Below are 15,672 nucleotides of genomic sequence, written 5' to 3' on the forward strand. Positions count from 1 at the left end.
TTTTTTATTTTTTTTTATCTTTTTACTATTTAGTTCTCACATTTTCAATAAATACTTTCTTTATTTCATAAAATTAAATTTCAATGCTACAAAAAAAAATCAAAAATATTTTATTAAAGTAAATATATTTTATTGAAAATTTAATTTTTTTTTCAAAATATATAGGTATGAATATTTTGGAGAGTTTAAATTTAGTTTTTTTTATTTAAACATTAGTTATTTGATGTCATATTTTATTAAAGAACTTCTATATTTGTATAGTAAAAATATTTAAAATCCAATTTTACAAGAACGAAGCATTCTAATATTGTGACTATTTGAGTTTTGAATTTTTTATTTTTTATTTGAATTTTTGAATTTAATATTTTTTAAATAAAAATATTTTATTTAACATTGTAACATGCATCCTTTTCAGGGTAACATTTATATGTCAGCATCATCTCTACTCCAACAAAATACAATCCAAAATGTCACTGTTGGTTTTTATCAATTCTTGCCATGCCCTCATTTAAAACGTGCAAAATGTGTTATTTAAATATATATATATATATATGTATATATAGAGAGAGAGCGATTGGTGGATAATAATAGTTGCATTAATTGAAATAATATAAAAATATAGAGTAGGATCGGGTGCTAATTTATTAATTTCAGCACTGTACTGAATGAAATAAATATAAATTAATAATTTATTTAATTTAAGGGATCAACATGATTTTAACATCCATCCCCCACATAAAAATATATTATCTCCGTCGAACTGGAAAGTATACATATTTATTTTATGACGTCAAATTACAAAGTAAATATTTCATTAAATACTTCGCTTTTTTTTTCACAAATACCATTACTTTCCATCACATCATTACTTTTACACCAAAAAACGATGGCAAAAATGTCATTTTACTACTTTTAACTACTCACTATAATTAAAAATATTATTACCCCCTCTGTCCCACATACCATGTCCACATTGTTGTTTCTGTCCGTCCCACATACCATGTCCACATTGTTGTTTCTGTCCGTCCCACGTACCATGTCACTTTCCTTTTTTTTTTAAATGATTACACAATTTAATCTCATTTTAAACTTTTTAATTTTATTTTTTTAAAATTTTAATTAAACTAATTAGTTATCTTAATATTAATTTATAATTATTTATATTGTCGGATAATTATTTTCACTAATATATTCTTAATTATCTACTAATTACACCCCTCCTAAAATACCGTGTCTACAGTGTAGCAGACACGGTATGTGAGACGGAGGAAATATTTCTTAAACACCGCGCCAAAAATAAATGTTTACTTTGTGTGTGGACGGCGGGAGTATATATTATACTTCATCCGTTAATTTATTTTTACTTTGTCATATTATTAATTTTAGTAAAATCAATAAATTAATATTTAATTATTGCGCTTCAATACTTATTTACAATAAATATCATTATCTTTATTACAATAAATATCATTATCTTTATTACAATATTTTTTCATTTACTTTAATTTTTAATTAAATTTTCAAAAATATCTCAATTATATTTTTATTTTATTACTTTTTTCAATAAAATATTCATTTTTAATGATATATATATATAATATCATTATTTATAATACTTTCATAATTTTTAGTATCCAATATAAATATTAAACAAACACATTATATAGATGTGTTTTATTAGACTTAATTTCAATTTTTTTAAATGTAGTGCAGTTCTTATATTTTTGTTAACAAAAATAGTGATATATCATCGCATAAAATATTATATTAAAATAAAATTTAAATTTAAATCCACAAACACGTATAAACAAGTGCAAATAGAGCACACCCTATTAATGGGAAATAATACCATATTTTGTAAAGACAAATAGTGTACATTATTGAGAATTGTGACTAAAATTGATTATTTAAATACATTTTTATCAAAAATTATAAAATTGTACATTAAAAATAAAATAAAATAAAAGTTAATGCAAAAAGAACAAACCATTATAGTAAAAATTTTGAATTTGAATAATTATATGATGTGATATAAATAGGTGTTGATGTGATGTTTTGAATGTAAAATTGATTTTTAATATAATATAAAAAAATAAAAAATAGAAGTTTGATTTAATATTTTTAGAAAAAAAAAAATGAGATAAATAGTGGATTGAAAATCCAATCCCCAAACAAACACACCCTAAATATAAAGTTAATGATGGGTGGGTGCTTTACTTGCCTTTCATTTAAAGCTGGTGCAAAAATATTATTATTAATTTTCTTAATTTAATTTAGTATAAACATTTTAAATAAATGTAGTATTATAAAAGTATGCCCTATAATTTATTTTGGGTGCGCTTGATAATTAACTGAAACTAATTCAATTAACTGTTATCTGTTAGCTGATTCAATTAGCAGTTTGTATTAAAGTGTTTAGTAAAACAACAGTTTGACACTAGCTGTTTATACATAAAATGACTATTAAAGACATTGATATGTTATTTTTTAAAATATTTTATTTTATTCATTTTTGTTTGAAATTTATGAGAATTTTTTTTATTAATTATTAAAAATTATAAAAAAAATTATAAAATTTTTATTTTTATTTTTATTATTTAGATTTGAAAAAATTATTTTTACTAAAAAATAAATTTTTTTATTGAGATTATGTAAAATACAAAATAATAAAACTTTCATATATATATATTTATTATGTTAATTATTGTTTTAATATATATAAATGAATTAATAATCTTTGTTTTTTTATTTAATTTAGTTTTAAAAATTTATATATTTTACAAATAAAATAATTTATTCGTAATAATTAATAATAGTAATTATTTTAAATTTACAAAAATTAAATATAATTTAATAAATTAAATATATTAAAAATAATTAATAAATACTGCTATAAAAATATATTTATATATATAATAAATAATTAAGTTTTAAGGATAAATAAGGAATAATCAAAATTAAAATAAAAAAGTTCTTTCAAAACGTTGGGTAGATGAGCTAGCTTTTTAGGTCCAAAAAACTCTTTCAAAAAGCTAATTTATCAAACACCTAAATTAACTTTTTAAAAATTCTTAAAAAGCTGTTTCCAAGCAGGATCTTAATCTAAATTTGTTGATATATATTTATTTTTTATTTTATTAGAAATACTATCAAAGTTTTACACTACAACTGGATTTTTGTAGTTATATTTTATTATTTTAAGATGCATATTATAATTATAATTTTTTTAATTAATAAACGTTATTTCCCATCTGTATAATATATATATATATATATTAATAAATACTATTGATTATAATATCTTTTCAAATGCACGTCACGCATGACATTTAATTCTCGTATTAAATATATTGTTTTTCCTAATAATCAATTAATTAATTAACTTTTTTCCAACATTATAAAATATTCTTAATTTCACATGCATAATTTCGAATTAATTAGGCACTATAAATCTATTATACCATGAAATAAATTAAGTAGAAATTGATTAATTGTGCAATAAACTAAATCGAATGTTTCAATTTGCATAAGGTGTGAAAGTTATGTAAGTGGCTTATTATTAATTCAAAATATATTAATTCCAAACTCCCATAGGCCATTCTTTAATCCAGACAATTTTTTTTATATTACCAGGTCTTTCTTTTTTTTTTTGAAAAATATCAATATTAATTTTTAAAATTTAAATTGATATATTAAAATTTCTTATACATATTATTATAATATATGTATTATTCACTCATAAAAATTAATTTTTTAATATAAAGTATTAGTTTTTATATTATCTAACACAATTTCTCGTACATAACCTAGAAAACAATAACTTTTTATTGCTAATGTAATTGCTCCAAACAAGTTGACTTTCATTTTTATTTATTTATTTCTCTCTATGTATACAAGTATATATGGGGAATATTATTTTATTTCGTTTGTAAGATAAAGTGAGGCACCATAAATATACATTATTTTTATCTTGTTATGTTTGTCTTGGTCAAATGAATTTGTTCATTTGCTCATGTGATCTTTTTCTTTAAGTTATTAAAAAAATATTATTTCTTTTAAGTTATTTATTTATTTTTAATTTGTGTAAAATATTTATAACTAAATATATACTTACAATTAAATATCAAATTTGAATTTATATGATATTTTATACATATTTTAATTTAATACTCTTTCCGTTCACTTTAAAAGTATATTTTTATCAGAGTTTGAAAAATAATATTATTTTAATTGTAATAGATAGTTAAAAGTAATGTAAACATAATTTTTGTATTTATTTTTTAATATAAAAATAACGATTTAATAATAAAGTAAGGATGTTTGTAAAAAAAATTAAAGTTTATAATTACTAAAAAAGAACATAATTATTTTGTAATTTAACAATCTAAAATAAAAATATATATATATTGTAAATAATCAACGGAAGTACAAACAAATTTTACGTAACAAATAAACATGTGTTTTTTATGTGAAATTGTTCAAACATATTTTTTTTTTATATGAAATATATAAAATTGTATAAATAATAGTACAAAAAATAATAAATATGTGTAATATAATAATAATAATAAATAAATAAATAAATAAAAAGGTCAGATTTTGGTCCCACTCCATATTTGAATTTACACAATTAATGAAAGACCAATAAATTAGTTGCATCCACCTCTTGCTTAGAAAATTAATTAAAAGATTAATTAATGTTATAATATATTTATAAAATAAAATATTAGAGTGGTATTGATTTGGTCGTTGTTTGTAAAGTGGTCAAGTCAGGCACGCAGGCAGACCGGACCGGTATCAGATCAACAATAAGCACCGCCGGCTTTTGACTGTACCAAACTGAACCGGACCGGACTAAATCTACGGTCAGGATTGCATCTTTATTTAGGTTTATTCACGTTCATATATAAATAAATAACAATTTTTATCTTTTTATTGCACTATAGTATAACTTTTAAATTTTCTTAAAAAATATTGCATTCAATAATACGTCGTCCTTAAATTATCTAAATTTTTTTTTATATACACCCCTACTTTTTTATTTTGATTTTTTATTTATAGTAATTTAATATAATAATTTGTATATATATATATATAAATTAGTTTATAGATAATTGTAAATATTGTATGATAATAAAAAAAAAAAAAAAAAAAAACTCAAAAAATAAATAAAATGAACAAAGTCTAATGTCTTATTTATAATTTTTTATATTTAGGTTTTTGAAAATTTTGTAGATGAAATAATTAAATCCATTTTGTAAATTTTGTAGATGTTTTTTTTTTATCTCATAGAAGATTACATTAAAACACTACACAAGCTAAAATTCAAAATATTAAACAAACATACCCTAAAGACTATTTAAAAGGAAAAAAAAATAAAAATTCAAAAAGCACAAGTTTGTATTCTTAAAATATTTTAAATTTGATTTTTGTATAAATAACATATAAATAAATAATATGATTTTATAATGTAAATCAAATAATAGAAAATTACCACCTTAGATTTTTTTTCTCTTACTTTTCTACATCTTTGCTTATTTAGAATCATTCAAATAAATCTAGAATGTCTTTATTTACAGATATTTTTAAAATTTCCTGACATTATTCTTCAATAGTTTTTTTTTTTTTAATATATAAAAAACAATATTACATAAATCTAAAATATTCATTCACAAAATATGAATCAAATGCCAAAGTTTTTATATTTTCAAAATGTTCCCAAAATTTCATAACTTTTATTTAAATAGGGCTTAAAATACTTTGGTTGTATTTGATTTATGTTTCAAAAAAAATTACTACTACTTAGTCGGAATGATTTGCAATAAAAAATTTATTATTTATCTCATAAAACATCGTATTAAATTATTATTTAAATTAAAAATCAAATCAAAATTTCAATTTCAAACTAAAATTAAATAAATTTATAGTCGACATATATTGATCAAGTTCTATGTACAAATAATTTCAATTTAGAAAGTAGAAAAAATTTATGGACAAATAATTAAAAGAAAATAAAAAGTAAGAGAAATGTATTTTTTATTTCGTATATGCGATCCTTTATTATTTTTATTGTTTAAGTAAAGTCTCTGCGATAATCCGTAGTCGTTGACAAATGTCATCCGCAACCGAAATATTATCTATGTGCTGACATGGACTAGCTATACAATAATTTCTAACACTAAATATTGACATAATTAAATTTAATTTTCAAACAAATATGCTTATATACAATATACAAAATTAAATTTATATCAACATTTTTTTTTGGATTACGCGGGATCCCGCAGCCGCTACCCGAAAGTGCGCACTGGGTAAACCCCGGCCGAACCTAAATTTATATCAACATTTGTTTGAAATTGATATGGCTAATCAATGTAAATTATGATAATGTTATGATAATATATATTTTATTTATTTACAAAAAAAAATAAAATCAACAATTCAATACAAAATATTATCTGTATATTATAAATGCAATTTTTCATATTTAATATATATATAAAACATTTTCATCTAAAAACACAAAATGGACAAACCCCAAGTGATAAATTGTTGAAGAAAATAAAAGCAGATACATATAATCCATATTAAATGTACAAAATAAAAGTAAAATTATAATGATAATATTGTTTATTTATAAAATAAAATTACGAACGTAATATATAGTAAAAAGAGTAATCTCTGGCCACATATTATTATAACAATATTCAATTATAAAAAATAAGATTACAATTAAAAAAAAAAAGTTGATAGTAATCAATGCTTGCCTTATTTTTATATTTGGTCCTCTTTTCATCACAAGTGCAAAACTTTAGCCTAAGGATCTGTTTGTTTCGTAAAATTTGCTGATATAAAATTATATAAATAATATTTTCTTCGTCCTAGATATATATTAATTTTTTTTTTTACGGAGTTTTAAAAATATTAGTATTATATTGGGATGTGATATGAATAAAGTAGAAAAGATTAAAATAATCTTATTAGTATTGTATGATGTAAAGGTAATGACATTTGTGTAATATATTATAAGTTGAAAGAATATTTGTAATGTTAAAGTAGAAAATACAGTTACTAAAAAAGAAATAGATATTATTGTATAGAGAAAAATAGAAAAATGGATAAATTATTAAGGGATTGAGAAAGTATAAAAATAATAAATATATATAATATATGAATTTTTTTACATAATAATACTCCCTCCGTCCCATAAGAAGGATATCATGATATTATTTTTTAATTTAGTAATTTACTATCTACCTAACATAATTGATACTATGTTTGTTTGGGGGATTGGATTTTATATCCACTATTCATCACATCCCCCTCCAATTAAAACATCAAATCAAACACCTATTTTTTATTTTTTATATTATACTAATGTTATGAAAATTTCAGGAAATCAAGATGAGAAAACAAAGACAATAGAACACAAGAATTTGGTAACCCAGTTCGATCACAAAGATCTACGTCTGGGGGCGCTGCCAAGCCAGGAATTTTACTATAAAGTACGCAGGCACACATGTTAAAGTGAGAATACATGGATATTTATAGCCTAAGCCTTTGACAATAATATCCAAATCATATCTCTAAAATCTAAAATATAATATCCAAATCATATCTCTAAAATCTAAAATATAATATCCAAATCATATCCCTAGATTTTTAGGATATAATCAGGCTTCATATCCCAACAATCTCCCACTTGAAGACTGATTTCATCTTCCACTTCAACATACCTCATCCAATCTCCACTCCCCACAATTCGGTGTTCTGATTCGAATCATTCCTTTACCTACAATTTTCAGTGTCTCATCATCTCCAAGATAGACAACACCAAAATTACCTGTGGTATAGGATTACATGATTCTCGAATCACTGCATGAGTGGAATGACGTTCGACCAAAATCCATGACTCCATTGGACTGCTGACGCTCAGAATCAGCGCATCGGATATCTCCTCCGTTGCGTTTGCTGAACCCTGATCCTTCTCCGGCGCCCTGCACTGTCGTTTCAAGTGCCCCTTGCAGTTCCAATATACCACCTGACTTGCATCTTCCTTGTCCTTATTCTTCGGCTTCAACTTTGACCATTCTTGATCTTCACCCTTTCCTTTTGCCTCAAATCTAAATTCAGTCGACACATTCTCCCAAAGGGTTAGTCGAACCGCACTCATCGTCTTCCTGTTGATCTTCTTGTATTCGGCTTCATCCATGTCTTCGGATTTCTCCTTCAATACCGCATCTAGATCTTTACCATTCATGTAATCTTCTATATGCATATTTTAGAAACCGAAGTTCATACCATCGAATACCTTGACAACACGACGATCACCCATCTTGACTCCCACAAACAAACCTAAGGTTCACTTGATATGAGAGCACATCGGATATTCCGCTGCGTTTGCCGAAACCCTTATCCTTCCCTACCAATCTTGCACCGCCTATCACAAAGGGACTCGCTGCCTGACCTACCAGTCGGGACCGACCCAACACCGCCAGGAGACTTTCGACACAAGGTACCTCCGCAGGTCACAAGGGATTCCCACAACGATCCAACGTCCGATTCCTCTCAATCCACCCTATCAACGAACTAGGCTCTGATACCACTTGTTATGAAAATTTCAGGAAATCAAGATGAGAAAACAAAGACAAAGAACACAAGAATTTGGTAACCCAGTTCGATCACAAAGATCTACGTCTGGGGGCGCTGCCAAGCCAGGAATTTTACTATAAAGTACGCAGGCACATGTTAAAGTGAGAATACATGGATATTTATAGCCTAAGCCTTTGACAATAATATCCAAATCATATCTCTAAAATCTAAAATATAATATCCAAATCATATCCCTAGATTTTAGGATATAATCAGGCTTCATATTCCAACAATCTCTCACTTGAAGACTGATTTCATCTTCCACTTCAACATACCTCATCCAATCATATTGTTGGGATATGAAGCCTGATTATATCCTAAAAATCTAGGGATATGATTTGGATATTATATTTTAGATTTTAGAGATATGATTTGGATATTATATTTTAGATTTTAGAGATATGATTTGGATATTATTGTCAAAGGCTTAGGCTATAAATATCCATGTATTCTCACTTTAACATGTGTGCCTGCGTACTTTATAGTAAAATTCCTGGCTTGGCAGCGCCCCCAGACGTAGATCTTTGTGATCGAACTGGGTTACCAAATTCTTGTGTTCTATTGTCTTTGTTTTCTCATCTTGATTTCCTGAAATTTTCATAACAAGTGGTATCAGAGCCTAGTTCGTTGATAGGGTGGATTGAGAGGAATCGGACGTTGGATCGTTGTGGGAATCCCTTGTGACCTGCGGAGGTGCCTTGTGTCGAAAGTCTCCTGGCGGTGTTGGGTCGGTCCCGACTGGTAGGTCAGGCAGCGAGTCCCTTTGTGATAGGCGGTGCAAGGTTGGTAGGGAAGGATAAGGGTTTCGGCAAACGCAGCGGAATATCCGATGTGCTCTCATATCAAGTGAACCTTAGGTTTGTTTGTGGGAGTCAAGATGGGTGATCGTCATGTTGTCAAGGTATTCGATGGTATGAACTTCGGTTTCTAAAATATGCATATAGAAGATTACATGAATGGTAAAGATCTAGATGCGGTATTGAAGGAGAAATCCGAAGACATGGATGAAGCCGAATACAAGAAGATCAACAGGAAGACGATGAGTGCGGTTCGACTAACCCTTTGGGAGAATGTCTCGACTGAATTTAGATTTGAGGCAAAAGGAAAGGGTGAAGATCAAGAATGGTCAAAGTTGAAGCCGAAGAATAAGGACAAGGAAGATGCAAGTCAGGTGGTATATTGGAACTGCAAGGGGCACTTGAAACGACAGTGCAGGGCGCCGGAGAAGGATCAGGGTTCAGCAAACGCAACGGAGGAGATATCCGATGCGCTGATTCTGAGCGTCAGCAGTCCAATGGAGTCATGGATTTTGGTCGAACGTCATTCCACTCATGCAGTGATTCGAGAATCATGGAATCCTATACCACAGGTAATTTTGGTGTTGTCTATCTTGGAGATGATGAGACACTGAAAATTGTAGGTAAAGAAATGATTCGAATCAGAACACCGAATTGTGGGGAGTGGAGATTGGATGAGGTATGTTGAAGTGGAAGATGAAATCAGTCTTCAAGTGAGAGATTGTTGGAATATGAAGCCTGATTATATCCTAAAATCTAGGGATATGATTTGGATATTATATTTTAGATTTTAGAGATATGATTTGGATATTATTGTCAAAGGCTTAGGCTATAAATATCCATGTATTCTCACTTTAACATGTGCCTGCGTACTTTATAGTAAAATTCCTGGCTTGGCAGCGCCCCCAGACGTAGATCTTTGTGATCGAACTGGGTTACCAAATTCTTGTGTTCTTTGTCTTTGTTTTCTCATCTTGATTTCCTGAAATTTTCATAACAACTAAAAATCAATTTTACATTCAAAATATCACATAAATACCTATTTATATCACATCATACAACTATTCAAATTTAAAATTTTTACTATTCAAATATCAACTCAAAATTCAAACCCCCAAACAAACACACTTACAATTTTCAATCTATTACACAAATTTCATTACATTTTTTATCACACAATCTAATATGGACATTTTTGTCTTTTACACTCTAAATCAATATAATACTAATATTCAAAAATCTACGTGCAAAAAATAAATATTAATTTTTTTGCGGAATTAAAGTAATACTCCCTCCATCCCATTGAAAGATTGTCATTTTCCATTTTCGTCAGTCTCAAAACAAGGTTACCATTTCCTAATTTCGTAATTGTACTACCTACCTAACATAATAAATACTCTTCCAACTTATATTATATTACACAAACGCCATTATTTTTATATTACACAATACTAATAGGGATATTTTTATCTTTTTCACTACAATCCATTATAATACTAATATTAAAAAATTTACTTGCAAAAAGCAAACGTCACTCTTGTTCGGAGACGAAGGGAGTACTATATTTTTGAATTCAAGGTAAGTCCCGGACCCGAACTCCTTGAATAGTGGCCATTTAATAATTTATTTAGGCGCGCTGTATTCATGCCTGCATACCGGTTTTCTCCCACGTGCCTTTTTTACATCACAACAACCTTTGTCTCTGTACCTGTCACTTAATTGCAGATATTAATACTTAATACTACAACACTATAAACATAATTATATACTCCATTAATTACTATGTTTTAGTTTGTTTGTTTTTAACTTATTTATATTAATATTTTATTTCTTTGTTTCATATAAACATTTGAATTTTATATTTTAAATATTAATAATAATTTTATTTATTTTATAAAATTCTTAGTATTATACTTTTTTTCATCCCGAATCAAAATACCATTTTTACTATTTTTGTATATTTCACTCGAAAATATTTTTTTATTTAAAAAAATAATAATACACTAATATCAAAATATACTTTATATGCATTTAAATTACAAATATACGGTTACATATACATATACTTTTGTAAAAGAACAAAAATATCAAAACTCCTTGCGTACTTTCACTAATCAATAAAATACTAGTATTATTTTTTAAATTTTCTACAAAATTTCAAAATGTCTTTTTCAATTGGAACAGAGAAAGTATAAAATACCATTGTATTTAAATACTTCATCAGTCTCTTAACAATGTATCTATTTTTTTTTTCATTTTGATCCATCCCATAACAAAATATCAATTTTTTTTTAGTAATTGTATTATCTCTACTTAATATTACAAATACTCTTCTAATTTACAATATATTACAGAAATGACATTATCTTTATATTTTAGTTTAATCTTTTACTTTTATCTCTATTGCATTCTGTTATAATAATAATATTTTAAAAATTTTGTGTAAAAAAAAAAAAAAAAATAGATTAAAGACTGAGGGAGTATTAAGCATTCAAAATCTCCAAGATATATGAACAAAATCATAGATTAAGCATTCAAAATCTCCAAGATATATTAACAAAATCATATTGGCATAATTATTTAGGATTTTATATATTTTAGAATATAATTAAATAGTAGAAAATTGAAATTAATCCCATTTAATCCAGTAAAATCCGATTTAATCCTTCTAGAGACTCAACCGGACAAGTCATTCCTCCTCAGAAGTACACACCTGGTCCAATCCCATTTTCCCCTTTCTCTCTCTATATCTATATATACATACAGAGAGAGAATCAACAGAGTTCGAACCCCGACAACGTTGTTAGAAATGGATTTCGATTCGACAACGCTAATCTTAACCACCGGCGCTCTGCTCCTCTTCTTCCTCTGGCGGGCCGTGGCGGCGCTGAAACCGCCGCGGTGCGGCTGCGACACCTGCCGGAGCTACCTCTCCTCCAGCTGGACCTCAACGTACAACAATCTCAGCGACTGGTACACCCACCTCCTCTCCCAATCCCCCGCCGCCACCATCCACGTCCACGTCCTCAATAACGTCATCACCGCCAATCCCGACAACGTCCTACACATCCTTAAAACCAGGTTCGATAATTATCCTAAAGGTAAACAGTTCTCCGCCATCCTCGGCGACCTCCTCGGCGCCGGAATCTTCAACGTCGACGGCCATTGTTGGCTCTTCCAGCGCAAAATCGCCTCCCTTGAACTCGGCAGCCTGTCCGTCCGATCTTACGCCTTCCAGATCGTACGGTCGGAAATCGAATCCAGACTTTTACCGTTATTAGGCGGCGGTGGCGGTGGCGCCGCCGCCGCTGTCGTCGATTTGCAGGATATTTTTCAGAGATTTTCCTTTGACAGTATCTGTAGATTCTCGTTTGGAATGGATCCTGGTTGTCTGGAAGCTTCCCTGCCGGAATCTGAATTCGCCGCCGCCTTCGACGCCGCCTCCAGATTGTCGGCGATGAGGGCGACGGCGACGGCGCCGGCGATCTGGAAAATTAAAAGGTTTTTGAATTTGGGATCGGAGAGGGAATTGAAGAAGGCGATTCGATCAGTGCATTTGTTGTCGGAATCGGTAATTAGGAATAAGAGGAAAAGCGCGGCGGAATCGGGGAAAGGGGATTTGCTGTCGAGATTTATGGCGACGATAAACGACGACGTTTTGCTGAGGGACATTGTGATAAGCTTTCTGCTCGCCGGCCGGGACACGGTGGCGGCGGCGCTAACCGGTTTTTTTTTCCTGGTCAGCCGGAACCCTAGCGCGGTGGAGAGAATCCGGGAGGAATCGGACCGGATAATGGGGGAATATTCCGATCGGGCGGTGGAGTTTGAAGAGCTACGGGAAATGCATTTTTTGCAGGCGGCGGCGCACGAGAGCATGCGGCTGTTGCCGCCGGTGCAATTCGATTCGAAGTTCTGCGCGGCGGCGGACGTGCTGGCCGACGGAACGGCGGTGGCGCGTGGGACGAGGGTGACGTACCATCCGTACGCGATGGGGAGGATGGAGAGCGTGTGGGGGAAGGACTGCGGGGAGTTCCGGCCGGAGCGGTGGTTGACGGCGGCGGATGGTGTTTTCCGGCAGGAGAGTCCGTACAAGTTTGCGGTGTTTCAGGCGGGGCCGAGGGTGTGTCTCGGCCGGGATATGGCGGTGGCGGAGATGAAGGCGGTCGCGCTTTCTGTGATTAGGAAATTTGATTTCGAATTGGTGGACGGCGGCGGCGCCGCCGCCTCCGCCGCCGCGCCGAGATTTGCGCCGGGGCTGACGGCGACGTTTGCCGGCGGGCTGCGGGCGGTGGTCCGGGAGAGGAAGAGATTTTAATTTAATTAATTAATTAATTAATTGGGAGAGGGAAATTTGGCGGAGGTGTGTACAGTTAGAGAACGAACCAATTGCGGTTTGGCACGTGACGATCACGTGCATGTTGGGGTTGGGGGGGGTTGTCGTACGTGGCGGGCTGGGGTTGACTTGGGTGTTGGTTAGTTGGGTACTACTGCGGCTTTGTTTGGTCGTTGTTCATTATTGAATTGAACTGAATTCGTTAAATGGATATTCTTTGAGCTAATTATACTATTTTGTTTAAATAAAAATAATAATCTTTTAATATAAAAATAATATCGATAAAAATAAAATAAAATAATTAAAAAATAATATGACAAATAAAAGATAATACTCGCCTCCCTCTCATTTATCATTATCATATTCATTTCTTAATTTCCCTCTATTATATTTATTTTGTCATTTTTTAAAAAGAATTATAAACTTTAGTTTTATTTTTAATTTTTTTAATTTTAATTAAATTAATTAGTTATTTTAGTTTTAATCTATAATTATTTTTACTAATATATTTTTCATTAGTTACTAATTATATCCCAATTAAATTTTTCGTGTTTATAGGAAAATAAACATTATTTTCAAGGCTTTATTATTATAAATAAATTATACATAGAATTGACGCACGCTAAAAAAAATATATATATATATATATATTTCTTTCCTATTAACTTTTATTGTCTTTTTTTATTCATGTCCCACTTAAATAACTGTTTTTATCTATAGTGTATAATTTTTCTACTTATTAATCTACATTTATTTTTATTTATCTAAAAATTATTTTACACTAATTTTCTTTAATATACTATAAATTATTTTTAAAAAAATATATAATATAAATTGGACAGAAAGAATAAAATTTTGATTTACAATTTTATTATTTTTAAACTTAAAATCCAATTTCAAATGCCGGGGATCATATTATATATAAGTCGTCTCACCACCAAATTTATTATTATTATTTTTTTGTGACGTGAGAATCTGCAGTCACTACCTGAAAGTGCGCACTGGGTAAACCCCCGGCTGAATCTAATACCCTGCAAATCAGACCCGACGGAAAAGTCACACTAAACGAACCATGTGTGGCAGATGACCTGAGGCGTCGGAGGTTTGAATCAATGACCTTACGATCACAAATCTAATCCCTACACCACCAAATTTATTATTATTATTATTATTATTATTATTAGTGGAGTAGTATAAATTTGAAAAAATAATAAAGTACTATTTAATATAGCAGTTAGCATAGATAACACGAGCCCAGATATAATTATAATAATATTTATAGGACAGAACAGATCACAAGGAGCCGCCCACTGTATAATTTATTCTTTTTAACTTTTAATTATTTAATCCCAAAAGAATAATGAGATAGTGCACACATGCCATTTGGTATATATACAAGTACAAATATAAATATATTTATTTAATTAATTAATTATTCTCATGCATGCACGCATCCATGTGCGTGCCTCGACACAAACACACACTCATATATTATTATTATTATTATTATTATTTATTATTATTAAAGTGCTTACACATTACTATATAAATAAACAATGCTTATAATTTATAATATAATATTATTTTTATATTATATAATATTAATAAAATTATTTTTATATTTTTATTACAATCAAATATAATATTAATATTCAAAGTTTTATGTTTGAAAAGTAAACGATAATCTTTCAATACGACGGATGAGGTATTATTTTCATGTTTCCTCCATCGCATGGAAGTATTATTTTTCATTTTACTCCGGTTTAAAATAAAAATATTGTTTTTTAATTTAGTAATTGTACTGTATTATATTACATAATTAAATTTCCTTACAATATACGAAATATTATGCTACTTTCGTCTCATAAAATCGGTAACATTTGTTTTTTG

General features: G+C 29.0%; 3 protein-coding genes across 3 annotated transcripts; 2 read left to right on the forward strand and 1 right to left on the reverse strand.

The window, feature by feature from the left end:
• Window positions 1-7,536: 7,536 nt before the first annotated feature.
• Window positions 7,537-8,621, reverse strand: LOC127253559 (uncharacterized). Its single transcript, XM_051278207.1, has 2 exons — window positions 8,312-8,621; window positions 7,537-8,227 (listed from the first exon to the last, which is right to left on the reverse strand). Exons 1-2 carry the CDS (start codon window positions 8,333-8,335, stop codon window positions 7,802-7,804), a joined length of 450 nt encoding a protein of 149 aa, XP_051134164.1. The 5' UTR covers window positions 8,336-8,621; the 3' UTR covers window positions 7,537-7,801.
• A 533-nt stretch (window positions 8,622-9,154) lies between these two features.
• LOC127253560 (uncharacterized) lies at window positions 9,155-10,063 on the forward strand. Its single transcript, XM_051278208.1, has 2 exons — window positions 9,155-9,553; window positions 9,638-10,063. The coding sequence occupies exons 1-2, from the start codon at window positions 9,530-9,532 to the stop codon at window positions 10,061-10,063; spliced, it is 450 nt and encodes a 149-aa protein (XP_051134165.1). The 5' UTR covers window positions 9,155-9,529.
• A 1,974-nt stretch (window positions 10,064-12,037) lies between these two features.
• LOC127253558 (cytochrome P450 94C1-like) lies at window positions 12,038-13,947 on the forward strand. Its single transcript, XM_051278206.1, has one exon. It carries the CDS (start codon window positions 12,259-12,261, stop codon window positions 13,762-13,764), a length of 1,506 nt encoding a protein of 501 aa, XP_051134163.1. The 5' UTR covers window positions 12,038-12,258; the 3' UTR covers window positions 13,765-13,947.
• Window positions 13,948-15,672: the final 1,725 nt, after the last annotated feature.

The sequence above is a fragment of the Andrographis paniculata genome, unplaced genomic scaffold (genome assembly GCF_009805555.1).
Source record: "Andrographis paniculata isolate CXL003 unplaced genomic scaffold, ASM980555v1 Contig51END, whole genome shotgun sequence".
In the NCBI taxonomy this organism is placed as follows: domain Eukaryota; kingdom Viridiplantae; phylum Streptophyta; class Magnoliopsida; order Lamiales; family Acanthaceae; genus Andrographis; species Andrographis paniculata.